General features: G+C 49.7%; 1 protein-coding gene across 3 annotated transcripts in view; it reads right to left on the reverse strand.

Annotated features, from left to right (window-relative positions):
* CACNA1E (calcium voltage-gated channel subunit alpha1 E) overlaps positions 1-14,479 on the reverse strand; it is a 210,875-nt gene that overhangs the window by 14,174 nt on the left and 182,222 nt on the right. For all 3 annotated transcript variants that reach the window (XM_065409006.1, XM_065409005.1, XM_065409003.1), the window contains 4 exons: positions 14,165-14,330; positions 12,073-12,200; positions 2,736-2,832; positions 784-889 (listed from right to left, as the gene is read on the reverse strand). In XM_065409006.1, the coding sequence (XP_065265078.1) occupies positions 784-889; positions 2,736-2,832; positions 12,073-12,200; positions 14,165-14,330 (497 nt within the window). The remainder of the gene's footprint in view (positions 1-783; positions 890-2,735; positions 2,833-12,072; positions 12,201-14,164; positions 14,331-14,479) is intronic.

Here is a 14,479-nt window from a genome sequence, read left to right on the forward strand (position 1 = left end):
ACGCCTGGCCCTCGAGACACCCAGTACCATGCCCTGTCCATTGGACTTTCCACTTGTCTCTTGTTATGGGCCAAGAATGGGCAGTGTATTGGAGTGAAGTAATTTCCACATCCTCGTAAGGGTTATTTTTAAATTTTTTCCTTTCTAAGGGTCTCCCTCCAGGGCTCCACCCACTCTCCCCCACCTTTCAAAGTCCCACAGGCTGCTGAGCACAGGATGTGACTTCCACAGGCTCCTATGAGTGCTGCTTTCTGCCCTTTGGGCAAAAGAGGTCACCAGAGAACATAAGGTGCTTGGGGTCGGTTTTTGTGATTCTCTTCTGCTGGGAGGATGGGAACTCTTCTCCTACATCTCTCCCTCTGGCTGTCACAGCCAGGAGATATGTTCCTGTTTTCTGAGCACCGCAGCTTTAAGTGGAAAGCTGCCCATCATGGAAGAGGGCAGTGTCAGTACTTATGAGGAAAGCAGCTCCTTCCGGAGCCGAAGATAGTTTCAGACTGGAAAGGTTAGAGAGCCAGCCGCAGACTGGGGTTGATTTCTCTCTCACCCTCTCTTACTAGCAATTTCCTCCATCCCTGCATCTGACCCCAGAGCAATGATCCCACACTTTGCCCTTCATGTCCCCGTGATGGCAGCACATACTATTCAGCCTGCCAGAGTAAGCAAATAGGACTGAATGAACGGCTCCTGCCCCTTGCCAATGTAATAAGTCAGCTCCACCACCCGTCCTGCCGTCTGCACCGACCGCTCCTGAATCCTTGTGCTGCTGCTCCCCACCCTCACCTTTAGCGATTTTGATGTCCAGCGCCGTGCGGATCAGAGCCATCAAGGTAGAGGTGAAATGGACCGTCATGTCCTCGGCCACAGGCATGTTCATCAGCACCAGCCTCTGCGCAAGAAAGAGATAAAACAGCAGACGACAAACAATATCGAAAAACACATTGAGCAGGCAGGAGGGGAAAAAGCAAGAGAGCGTGTAAAACAGCACAGCCAAAAAAGAAGGGCAAGGATCGGCCCCTCCCTCCCATTCCAGCTCCTTCCATCCCCCTCCCCCAGTATTCCGGCTCACTGCCTTCCTATGCCTGTCAGGACTCTATGCTACAGCCCAAGAGCAGCCCCCTGGCCTGGGGAGTGAGAGGGTGTTCCCTGTGCTTTCGGAAAGGACTCCTGAAAACTCAGGGATTCAGCTCTGGAAATTACCGATGGGGAGACAGCCCTGCGGGATCGCTCCATCTCCTGCTTCAGAGCAGCTTTGAAATCCAGCTTCTGCCCCATCCCCTGGGGACACCCCTAAACCCTGGGCACTTCTGATTGGCTGGCTTGCCTAGTATGTAACATCCTGGCGCCCCCTTTTTGAGTCTTTCAGAGATGACAGTTGCCGGCATATGATCACACATGCATAGGATCCATCTTATCCAATGGGGAGATAGAGAGAGGGCAGCCAGGGAGAGAGAGGAAGGCGACCAAGGCAGGAGAGGTCAGGCCATGCTCCCTTCACCCAGAGGGGGACAAACTCAAATGGCCAGATCCACTTTCCAGAGAGTATATTTTGCTCTGTGTATACATCAGGATTTCCCTCTCCCACACCTACCCACATCCGTCCCGTCCTTAGTACGTCCTGCTGCATCATGCACAGCAGTTCTCCTGGGCACAAAGGTTCTCACCCAGTCACAACACTAGCAGGGGTGTACGCGGGAGCAAGTGAGAGTGCTTGTGCAAGTGTGAGCAGCTACACAGGAATATGTGGGTGCAGAAGCTGTTGCTAGCTAGAACACCACAGACACTGTCAGCATTCAGTAGGGGAAGTCTGGAAGCCAAGTTCTGGGGATATCCTCCAGTTGCTTTCGAACCAAGTATCCCAGCCCCAGATCTTGGAGTCTCCCTCATAATTCTCTTTGAGTTTTGTCTCCAATATTGCAACAGGGTATCTCACTCTGAATACCTTTCTGGGCCAGTCTGCCCAGAGCTCAACATTGCACAGCTCCTGACCCATTCACAGCTTCCTCCCACATCCCATGCAGCTGGCCAGCAGGTTCTAGAGTGCTTCCCCAGAGGCAGGAGCACAGGGCACTGCAACAGCAGAGCAATCAAAGGGTCAGTTAAAGACAGTCACTCTAGTGCCCAAAGGTAAAAAGCCCCAGCGGGCAAAGGGATGGTACTCTCACCAGCTCAACCTCAGCATGGAGTGTTCTCTTTCCAGATTGCATGAGCTCTCCCTGGGGAACTAGTGCCAGGCTGGCACACCGTGATCACTGCCTGTCCAGGCCTACATGAGGAACCCTCATGGCCTACCATCTTCTTATTTCAACCTTTCCAAGTGAGCTGGGCTGGGAGCAGTATGGTTCAGGGTCATGTAGGGATGGGCCATCCTGGAGTTTCCTCCACCACTTGGTTGAAGCCTAGTTCTAGAGAACCCCTATCAATCCCACCTGGGGGGGGGGGGCTGTCCAATTGTCCCAACTGCAAAGGGGCTGTGTTATCCTTCTACTTCCCATTCTTATACAGAGCCAGATTTCCATCCTTTCCCATAATAGGAATGCTACATCCCTGGGTGTCCTGGTGGGTGTGTCGTACCCAAAACAGAGCTCTGTCAGAGTGGACAGTACCTCTCCTTATGGGGCATGTGATTTCTGATTGAATCAAACCAGGCTGGAGCTTCCTGAGTATTCAACAGTTCCCCCTCCCACTCCCTGCTCAGTGCTAGCCCAGAAGGAAGGAAGGAAGGGTTGGTCTACCTTATAGGCCACTTTGGAGGGACATCTCTTGCCGAGGCCTAGCGGTGGTGACATGAGAGTCAGCATTTCATACATCTCAGTGTAATGGATGCGGCCACTGCTCATGGAGGAGGAAGGGGTGGATGGGAAAGATGGGGAGGAGGAGTAAGGGAGGGTGGGGAAGAGGAGAGGAAGGAAGATGCAGAGAGAGAGAGGAGAGGAGAGGAGAAGAGGCATTCCCAGAGAGCAAAAACAAACAAACAAAATAATAATACGGGAAACAGGAGAGAAAAAACAAATGGACAAACAGGAAAAGAACAGGAAACCCGTTAATCAAGGCAAATCATACACAAGTGTCCGTCCTGATGAGGATTTATATCACTCCGCACACAGACCCAGGAATGCCAGCTTAAACCACTCATCTCTCCAGCTCTCTGCTGCTGCTGCTGCTGGCTAGTTCTACTTTTCCCTGCAGTCTTGGCATTCACTTCCTAGTCTGAACCCACCCTGCCCGCCCCTCCAAAATACAGTTGTTCCACAAGTCCCAGGGCTGTGTGCAAGTGGCATAAATCAGATATACGGCGCTGAAGCAATGGGTTATTTGAGATGTGGTGGCACATACCTCTGTGACACAGAGGAACCAACAGTGTTCCATGGACTCTGTAGTTTCTTCCCTTTCTGGGTCCCAGGCACTGTTTCAAAATGTCACATAACCCATGGCTGGAACGTCGTATATCCCCATCTTGTAATGTCTATGCAATTGGGGGCAGCGTCTTGCATAGAAGGCAGTGGGCCAGGGTCATTTGTCAAAGGAAATATGCCCAGTTGCTTCCGTCTGGCCCTGTGGATGGAGCACTTTCCCACCATGCACCAGTGCAAAAGGCATGCTAGTGGCTGAGAAAAGAAAACCAGGAGGAAAGTTCGGCATGCCATGCTCCCACCCCGGCTCTCTCCCACATGCGACTGCAAGTTCCACCAAGTTGGAGTTTAAAGAGTCTCAGCAGAGGCAGCTGTTTGGCCGTCCAAGATTGGAGCTCACTGGGATTCCCCCAAATGGAACAGTTACTAGGATTACTTCCTTGATGGATTCCCACCTTGTGCTCCTCTGCTTGCAATGACCTGTCCAGATCTGTTGAGCTGAGGAACAGTATCACAAATTTGTCATCTGATGGATTTCCTTTCTGGGACTGACCTCTTCCACAATGAGACATTTGGGCTGTACCTCTCTTCCTGTAAATACTGAAGGTAGTTCAGATAGGTCTCACAGAACCCCCGGGCTTGGCCACTTCTCTTCTGCCCTTGCACCAGATGAACACTTCAACGTCTGTATTGAAACACCAGATGGTTAATGGATAAATGCAAACGCTTAACAGTGACTGTATTAACTATACACATGGAGTAGCAAGGCAGCCATTGCAGAGGCATCTGAAGAAGGTATCTCAGGTAGGGTTGACTGGGAGAGTGGTCAGTTCAAGAGAGGAAATTGTCAAGTAACAACATTCCATTCAGGATCCTGACCTCTTTCCAATCAGATGTAGCGAGCAATAAGGAAATATTAGTAGAGAGAGACAGATAAGGAGGACAGAGGAAGAATATTTCTTCTTCTCTAGTATTAGTCTAGCTTGGGAGCAGCTTCCTGTTGAATGATGCTACCACCGAGGGTTGGAGGTACAGCCTGCAATGCTTTCTATAGGTCTTGCTGCATAACCTGGGGGCAGCTTTGCAGGTTATCTCTGTAGCAGCTGATGACCTTTCTATCCAGGACACCATCAAGGAATGTAATGAGTGAGCTTTGTCCCATCCTGGAATTGGCATATTAGCGTCTGTAGATACTTCAGAAATGCAGCCCTCGATCCAGCTGGCTATGGAGGATTTTGATGTGTTCAAGCCCAGGCATTTAGGGCAAAAGTAAACAAATGAAGATGGTGTTTCCTGAATGGGTTGGTTCCATCTGGGTAAATTTTAGCAGTTCTTTTCATAGCTAGCATGCATCCTGCTCCTTCCCAGAAGTGCGGAGCTTTTCAGCAAAATGAAGGAAAAATGATTTCTTGTGAGGTGTGGAAGGAAGAGTTTACCTTGGTAATAAATGACTGATGTATGAGAGCTATGTTATCCTCACAGAACACGCTGTAAGCTTTGTGTCTTCTCACAGCAAAAATTTCACAGGCTTCTTATCAACACGATCGTGACCTGAAAACTTGTCTTTATGGCAGGAAGAACAGGGAAACCGGGGCCATCAACCCAAATGGGGTGGGTAATTGGCTTGTAGCACGGAGGGCAGATCTCAGACAGGCCTAAATGCTAGTTTGGATGGAAGGGACGTTGATCATCTGGCAATCCATCAGTAATTGGATGTTTCTGCTTTTATAGCACTGTTTATGAATGAGATGCAAAATGTGATGGCGGAGGGTCTTAGGCTCAATCTTGGCTGACCTGTAAGAAATCCAGGACAGGCATACCTTGTTTCCCATTTTAGCACCACTAAGAGAATCCTGTTTGTATGCTTTGCATAAACGGAAAGGGCAGAAAGCCTGCTGGGGACTAGGAGATTATACACGGCCTTGCACTGCCCATCTTGGTTAGGAATTACTATTCAACAGCCAAAGTGTCAGGCTCAGATAGTCTGGGCTGTGACGCAGGAGTGGATTCCAGAATAAAAGATCCAGTCTGTTGGGAAGGTGAACTGGAGGCTTCTGTGACTGCTCCACTAGGGCTGAACCATGGCGACCATCTTGGACAATTTGTGGCAAGAATGACCATCACTTCCACCTTTTTAAAAATAATCTTTTAATCTCTCTTTCTGGTAGTAGTAGAAGGGAAGTGGGTGGCACAGAGAAGCAGATTTGGCTAATCAGTGAGTCAGAGCTTCCGTTCCCAGCAATTTCTGGTCTATGTTGCTGATGAAGAGCTTTGCTTTCATGTTCTGACTGAATGTGAATAGGTACCTCTGGGGGAACCTAGCTTGTTGGATCTCAGCTAGAATACTTCTCGTTTCAGTGACCACTTTGATGTGTCTGTCTGCTGATGGCCTAGCCAGACAGCTTTTGTATTCAGTGTCCCAATTTTGTGCATTGTCCTGATGGAGGCCAAGCAACATCTGCCCAGGAGCCTATCTCCATCCCTTTAGAATTTAGACCTTCCTTCTTGTGGATTTATGCATGGGATAGCCATTGTCCCATCTAAATGAATCAGAGTGTGCTCCTTCTTCACCTCTTCTTGAGTCATCAAGAGCCTGATCACTTTTTTCTCTTTGATCCTAAATACGTTTCCTTGTGCCCCGTGGGTCCCAAGTGTGCTCCTCAACCTGAAAGGCTGGTGTTTGTGGTCAGAATTTTTAGATGTGGATTGTGGAGGGAGAATGGTACCATCATGTGTGCCTCCTGTTTTCACCAATTGTGGGTGGCACCTCTCCTTTCCTTTGCATCTCTTGTTGGGAATGGTTCTAGGAAGTACTTAATTTGTGCTGGGGCTTGCTGGGGCTGAGACCCAGCACCTCTCAGCTTGGCAGTTCATAGCCCCAGCACCTCTGGACTTGCTGTGCCAGTTACGAAAGTCAAAAAATTGCTTAAAGAACAGGAGTACTTGTGGCACCTTAGAGACTAACAAATTTATTAGAGCATAAGCTTTCGTGGGCTACAGCCCAAAATTGCTTGTGTCCCTGCACTTAATGGCTTGAGCCCCAGCCCCTCTTTCATTGCAAATTAAGCACTGGTTCCAGACCTGTAATAGGAATCCCTGAAGCTCTCTCATGGGCACTCTAGCCCATCAAGTGATTTCTATGTATAAGCCCAGAAGACCCAGGAGTTGCAGGTGAAGATGGATGGAAGATGCTGGGTTCCTTGACACCGTGGAGGTAGTGGAAGCTAGTGTCTCCATCCTGAATTTCACCACCTTCATTGACCGGTCCAGCTCTAGAGCTCTAAGATAGCCCACACTCCCCCAGATCTTTATTTGACTATGCAGAATTGAGGGGAGAGTTCCAAGCAGTTTTCATGCTGAGAGACAGGCTGTTCTGTCCCTAGCTCTGGGATGTGAAAGATCTCCTTCAGGATGGATCGATGCTTCTCAGCATCTCTTGAAGTTGGAGAAGGACTGAAGACGGGATGGATAGGGGGAGAGTCTGGGGCTCCAAAGTATTCATACTGCAACTCTCTTCCGTATCTACCTGTCAGCTAGACTCTCAGGCTTGAAAAGTGTAATGCCCATGAATCCACCTGCTATGAATGTAACTTCTTTAGCAGTGAATTCCATTTGTCGTAGATCTAAGGAGGTTGATGCCTTTTAGGTTGTTGCACCAGGACACTGTGGCTTTTGTGAAGCGGGTGGTTGTCAGTGAGACTCTTAGGGCAGCTGAAGAAGCTTAGAAGTCCCTTCTGATCATGTCTTCTATCTTCTTGTCTGCAGGGTATTATGGGAAGAAAGAACCTTCAGCAAAAATTACCATGCCCTTTGCCAGGAAGGCCACTGGTGCATTGGCTGAAAGGAAGATGAAGATAGAGTCTTTGGCTTCTCAGCCCCTGTGGAATTTCAGGACTAACCAACCAAGCCTTTTGTCAGGAATCTCCCACTCTTTCCAAATGACTTCTGCAAAGGAGGGATGAAGGGACATGCCAACTTTTCTTGTAATTCTGGACAGGAGAGATTTGCTCTTGGCTTTAGCCTACTCCCCATGGTTTCAAACATGCCCAGGGAAAGAACCTCTCTGCTTCTCTGGCACAGGGCTATGTTGGGAAGCCAAGAGTTCCCATGGTGTGGCGAAGGAGCTGGTGAAGGAAGAGGAGGATCTGGGATGCTTTCTGGCCTCTCTTGTGTTTTCTAGCCATTTTGCTTCTCTTTTGCCTTTTGGAGGGAGGATTCTCAACCACATCAGAGATAAGTCTATTTTCTTCATTGGGGCTCAGCCCCTGGTGGGGTGGGACGGGCTTCTGTAACTGATGAGAAAATGCTGGGATACATTTACCCTGAAAAAGCCGAGATCCCCCGCTTGAGAAGGAAAGTTGGAAAGAACGGCAGCCTCTTCACCATGCAAGTCCATTATCCACTTGAGCATAGGGGTGAAGCCACTGGGGATTTTCCCTTTTGGACTGGACCACAGTGGTTGAGGGGACTTTTGTGCTATCCCCAAGGTCATTGAGGAACATCCCGTTTGTTGAATTCCAGGCGCTGAAGATGATTGACTCACACTCTCGTGAAGGTATCCTGAGCTGATGATGGGGAGGTGGGGGTGGAAGCAGAGGCTACACTATGTCATCCAAACTCTGAACCCCCTTCCCTGGTGGAGTGAGGGACTGTAGACTGGGAACGATGGTGGCACAGAGCACCACTTTTGCAACTCCCAAGAGAGTCTCCTCCCAAAAGGAGCATCTCTGGTTTTTCTGCTTGTTCCACCTGACCTGTTCTGCCAAGTTGGGAGAGAATAAATGTGGAGAAGGAGCTCAGAGGGTTGTCCTGTTCCGATGCAGAAATTTGGGCCCCCTGAGGAAGAGGAGGCAGATGGGAGGAAGATTTTGCTCACTGCTGCCCCAAAACGAGCTTGAAAAGATGGGACGGCAAAGGATCTGGCTGGGGTGCCGAGTGGCTGCTTTGTTTGCCTTGCCAGAGGCAGAGAATTTAGCACAAACAGTGGCAGAGCATGGCCAAGAGCCTCATGGTCAAGTCTGAATTGCTGCTGGAAGAGAGGCACAGCCCAGATGTCTTGGACTGGGGGGGGAGATCAGAATAAACCAGAAGCCATTGAGTCCAGCTGCTGGAGTCCCAATGGGTCACCTGCTCCATTGAGTTGTCCTCTTTTTGCATCATGGCAAACCAAGAGCCGTGGTCCCCATTTGTCACCATTATGTAACAGCTCTTCATAGCCACTGTGCACCATGGTAAAAGACTGCAGTGTCCTGTGAGCTACCACAGCGACGAAACCTCTGAACAGGATTCCAGCGATTGATCAACAGGGTCTTTGCCTCAGCCCCCTGCCTCGTTCTCCTTTCTAGTTTGCGCTCCCTCTTTCCGGTGACATCCCCGCACCTCTGGCTTTTATTCCTTCTCATCCTCATCCCCTATCTGTAAACAATATTTGGTCTCCATTCATCATAGGAAAGAGTTCCCATTGGGATAGCTCTGTGATTCTTGGAATTAAAGGTGCCTTCTCTGTGCCACAGGCAACATTCACACACTGCACAAGTGTTTTGGGAACTCCAGGGTTCTCTGCTTTAGGGAGGAAGGCAAGGGAATAAATTTGTCTAATTCCACATCAATGGGACTCTGAGATGGATACCCCTCCCCCCTTCCCGAAGGTAACAGCTGCTGGTTCTGGGGGGGGTTGGACCTCTTTAAACTCGAAGGAAAGCAACGTGAGGGTTCCCTTGTGAGACGCAGTGGTGGTGGAGCAGAGGAGGGTGAAGGAGGGGTTAATGGTGCGTCCCGTTGCCAGGTTATGGCTGGGGACTGGGAGGCAAACCTTGCACGCCACCCTGTAGGGGCAGTTCTTTCCCAGGCCCAGAGGAGGCGAAATCACCCGTACTAATTTGTACATATCCTTATACGGGATCCTGCTGCTGTAAAGGAAGCACACGTGGGTTAATAGGACACTGAGATAATGGAGAAGAGGAAACGAGAGCTTAACCAGGGGTGAGAGACCCAGTTCAGGTCCATGTCTCTCTCCTTCTGGCTCCAACAGACCCAGACTGGAGAAGGCTGTGAAAAGTCACCACCATATAAGCATAGCTACCACCTTCTCCATTCCAAAGGGGTTAGCACCCTCATTCTCACCCAAACTGGGGATTCCCCGTGGAAAGGCTTGCCCTAAATGTGCACTAGCTCAGATACCCCAAGTCCCAAAAATGCCATATCGAAAGCCTACGACTGATCAGAGTGATCTGAAATCCAAGGACATGATTGTACATCAGTACACAACTACTTGTTTGGGGTTCTAGGAATCTTTGCACTTTTATGGAGTTGCACCCAATTATACCAGCAGAGAATTTGCCCCCACATGGTCAGTTCATTATAGAAATCAGTTAATCAATCCTCTATTCTATGAAATCAGTAGATGAGTATGTTTTAACTCCATTTTACAGATAGGGAAACTGAGGCATGGAGAGTTAAAGTAACTTGCCCAAAGCCACACAGCTGCTCAGTGGCAGAGACCACTGCAGTCTCCCTGGCCACTATTAGGAAAGCCATGGAGTGAAGCTGCTTTGTCTGTTATTTCCTCTGGTCCTGCCTCACTTTCCTCCCATACCCTAGGTACTTTTCCATCACTGGCCAGGGATAACCCAACTTGTCTATGCAAAACCATTCATAACAGAGTGCAGGCAACTGGACAGAGCACATGGCATCCCTATGGGTCTCTTTATTTAGTGTAGCTGGGGGCCTCTGATGACATTCATTTACAGTATTTATCGATCTATCCCCTTCTCAACACTTAGACTCGCAGCCCTATTCAGGTGACAGGACCCGCTCACATCTGGTAATCCTTCCCCACTCAGCGACGGGGATTAGAGCTGCCATCAATTTTAAAATTAGCCTAGAGCAGCTTGTTTCCTCCTGGTGTTTCCCATAATAACCGGCTAGACTCCATGACAAAACAGCCTGGGCTCTCTTGCTTTGTGAGACCTGAGTGAGAGCAGGCACTGCACCACATCTGGAAAATGCCATCCACCGGGCCTGACAGCAGGTTCTTTCTGTGACTGGACTGAAGAACCCATCGTAGCACCCAGTTCCCAGTCAAAGGGCACTAGAAAGTGCTGGTATCAAGATGTCGCCCTTCCCAACCTTCTGAGGAGAGAATGAGCCTGCTTTGCATTGCTTGGACCTCCCAGGTCTACATGACCACAGCTTCTCTGCTCTACAGCATCACACAGTGAAGTCTCAGAACTGTACGATGCATGGGCATCTGATAAGAGGACAGCCCTGCCTATTCCAGCCTTGGTGATGCTTTCACAGCCTGGGATGCTGCCGCTGAGAAGCAGTCCTGGGGAGATGGCTAACTTGAGTCAGGCTGGAAAAGGTGCTGAAGTGGATCATGCTAAGGACAGATAACGTTAGGAACAATCACTGCCTGGGTTAGCTCTCAGTAAGCAATAAATCAGGTTGCAAAAATGTGAAGGTGGATTGATTCCAAATGGTGAGCTTCCAATTGGAGCAGAGTTCCGGAGCTGACATTATCTCGTGCCTGAAGCTGATGCAGCACCGAGTGTACGTGGTTTCAAAGAGGCTGCCCAAAGTGCTGACCCAACACCGACAGGAGACGGAGCCTTGTGGCACTTGCGGTGCCAATGAGGATCTGCACCCAGAGAGGGCACTCACAGTATTCCTAATGCCAAGAAGGGTTGATGATGTGACCAGCAGCCCTGATGCACTCCCAGTGCTGCTGAGGGTTAGACCTCAGTAAGCTGCCCCAGGAACACTCCCAGTGATCTCAGGCATGTAGGCTGAAAGCAGCCTTCCTGGAGCACTGCTGGGGGTTGTGTCTGGAGCAGTCACCCTAAAGCACTTTCGGCTCCACCCCAATGGCCATGTGAGAGACCACCCTGACGCAATGCTTCTTCTCCAGTGTGGCAGCGCTAGACTAACTTGCTCTCCCAAGTGGGAAGTCTCTTTTCAGAGGGATCCTGGAGAGGCTGCCTGAGGAATCATTAGAGGATTCAAAAGCCTTCTCTCGTCTCAGCAAGGAGGGGGGAAGTGCATTGGCCGTATTAAATCTAGCCCTGTCCTCAGGCTCATCCCCATCCAAAGCATCTCAACCCTTTCTCAATGTTTGAAAGGTCCTGAGCAGCTAAATTAGCAGGAGTCCAGCTACCTCCGCAGCCTCTCTGCTGGGCTCACACACGGATTCAAATGGTGATTTTGCACACTCCGGTGCACAAAGTATTTGGGGGCTGGAGGATGGACAGTTGCTTGCAGATTGTCTTGAGGGTGTGGGAATCTGATTGGCAGGAGGAAAATAGGAAAAGAGGAAGATCCAGAGCCAACAGTTGGAAGGTGGCAGTGTGCGGAGGTAGCTGGGGACTGCCAGAGGAGCTACAGAGAGGGATGCAGTAGGAACATCCAAAGGTTTGGATAAACACTGTACTTATCATGCTTCTCCGAAAAGAAGCAGCCAAAACCTTTGGACTTCAGCCCATTGCTAGTTATCAAAGGAGCAGGATGCCCAGCGGGCTATAAGGCAGCCCACGAACAGGACAGTGGCTCTGTGCCATTGGACCTCCCGGGAGCCAGCCAGTATTTTCCTCTCACGGCTGTGTGTTCCAGCAGCTCTGATTCCCTTCCCTTCCCTGATTGTCCCAGGTATTACAGCCAAATGGGTTCCCCAAAAAAGGGGCTTTGAGAGGCCAGGGAAAGGAGGAGGAAGTTGGCTACATACCACGCAGCTCTGTCATACTCCGCCCAGATCCGGACAAACTCATCTAAGTGATGAGGCCCCAGGATGGAGGAATCCCGAGTCAGGTATTCAAAATTGTCCATGATGACAGCCACAAACAGATTGAGCATCTAAGTGAAAAGGAAAGAGACACAGAGAAAGGGATGGAGAGATAGAGACAGAGCATAAAAGAGGGAGGGAAGATGGGAGAGTAATATATGGAAGAAGACAGAAGAAAAAGGAATCTGTAAATAAATAGCATGGTAGTTTTGTGGCAGCTCCCCCATGCACAGAACTCCTATTGAAGTGCATGCATGGAGCAGCTACAGAATCAGACGCTTAATTGTCACACAGATCAATACTAATATTTTCAAACACAGCAGCTGACTAGGTGCACAGTGTATTACAATGGAAATAGCCTCTCTTTGGTGTGTCAGTAGCACCAGGCAGAGGACTCCTCTCTGACACGTTACATGTCGACCTGCGCCCATTACGCTTGGGAGCTGTGGATTGTGCTGATCTGAACGTCCCACTAAACACCAGCATTTAACCTTCAGGCAGCTGAGAGCATGAATAAGGAACCACACCACACTGGGCAAGAGGCAAGCAGGCAGAAAGGGTTAGTACATCAGCATTACTCCCCTGGGCTGTGTCTAGCTAACCAGTGAGAATCTGAGCAGCATCTGGGCTCTCCTCACAACAGTGACTTGGCTGAGCCAGGGATCAAGGAGCACAGAAGTGAGGAGATCTAGCCAATGCCTTCTGAAGTGCCTTCCAAACCCCACAGCGTTCTTTAGCTGAGGGGTTCACAGTGGGGGCAATGACCTTTTGCCACCAGGATACTTCACCATTACATTTGGAGCATCGCGTTTCATGCCCAGGGCTCTACTCTTTATTATTTCCACTCCCTTACATACCATGTCCCCTCTTGTCTCTCTGTCTGTCCCTCTCACCCGCAGTTTCGCTATACCACACCTTTGCCTTCCTTATGAAGGATGGGCAGAGTTAGACAGCCAACTGTAACTGGGGTTCTCCATCGCATTTCTGGCTTAGGGGCTTTACTGTACAGGGAAATTTACCAGCATTACTGTAACTGGTGCTATAGTTATTATGGCTATATACTCTCCATCTGGATATTCTTCTCTGGCACCACTATGGCCTTTTTCCAGTGTAGCTCATGTCTCCCTGGAGGCATAGTGGTTCCCAGCCTTGAGGACCTGGAGAGCTACTTTACCATTGAATGGATTACCAGTAAGCAACTGCGAACTGAGACCAGACAGTGTAAGTGGAGCTCTGATTGGATACACGGACTGATACCACCCGCTCTGATCAGCTACATGTAGGGATGCTAAGAGCTACAGGCTGAGTGTCAACTGATTCAGTGCAAGCCCGAATGGTGCCTTTCCCACGCACCCTCCTGACTGCACCCCCTTTTTACAAAACAATTGAGATCACTTCCCCCCTCCATGAGTAGGCTCAAATGTGTGTGTGTGCATGCGCACACTGGTGGGGGGACAACTGTAACTCCCCACAGTTTCCTGCCTCAGAGAGCATACATTATCTTTTCAACCACAACTTCTCTGTTAAATGAAAAAATAGGGATAGGAGGCAGATATAGATCACGTACATCACCTTGACCCAGAGAGCAGGTGGGCCTGCTCTCCATACTGACAGTCACATGGCAGATTATTTGAAATCCTAAATTAGGTGCAGGGCAAAATCCTGCTGAGTTGCATTTATGATGAAAGGGACAGGCCTCTGGGTCAGAACAGCCCCTCCTTACCACAGTCCCTGAAACCAGCTAGGCATGGCTCTTACAGTGATAAAACCCTTCTTGAACATTTCTTGCTGTCCCTGGTGTAAGAGTGCTAGCTTCTTTAGCAATCAGGGGTCACGCCAGGGTAACGGAACTTGGAGCAGAGAACAGAAGGCGAGATCGCTCCGAGTCTCTTTGCAGAGTGAATCCCACCCATCGTGGAGTAGTGGAGGGTAGGGTAGTGTAGAATGGAGTGGGGATGTCCCTGGGTTGGGAGCAGTCAGTGCTCAGTCCTCCTGAGAACTGAGAGATCAATGGGGTGGAAGGAGGTGAACTCACCAGGAAGGAGCAAAAGAAGATGAAGGAGACAAAGTACACGTAAGCCAGATCCGTGCCACAGTGCTCGTTCTCGTGCTGTCCGGACGTTGCTGTGGTGTCTGGCTCACAGCCTTTGCCTTGCAGGCATGACAGCATGATCTCCTGCCACGCCTCACCCGTGGCACTCCTGCATCCAAAACACACCCACCATTAACAGCTGCTCAAAGCAGAGCCCCTCACTGCTCCACAACTTTACTACATATGAGCGGGATGCTTGGAAATTCGCGCCACCTCCCCCTTTGGAAATAAAATCTGCCACCTCAGAACTTATGGTCT

This window comes from Emys orbicularis, chromosome 8 (genome assembly GCF_028017835.1).
Source record: "Emys orbicularis isolate rEmyOrb1 chromosome 8, rEmyOrb1.hap1, whole genome shotgun sequence".
Lineage (NCBI taxonomy): Eukaryota > Metazoa > Chordata > Testudines > Emydidae > Emys > Emys orbicularis.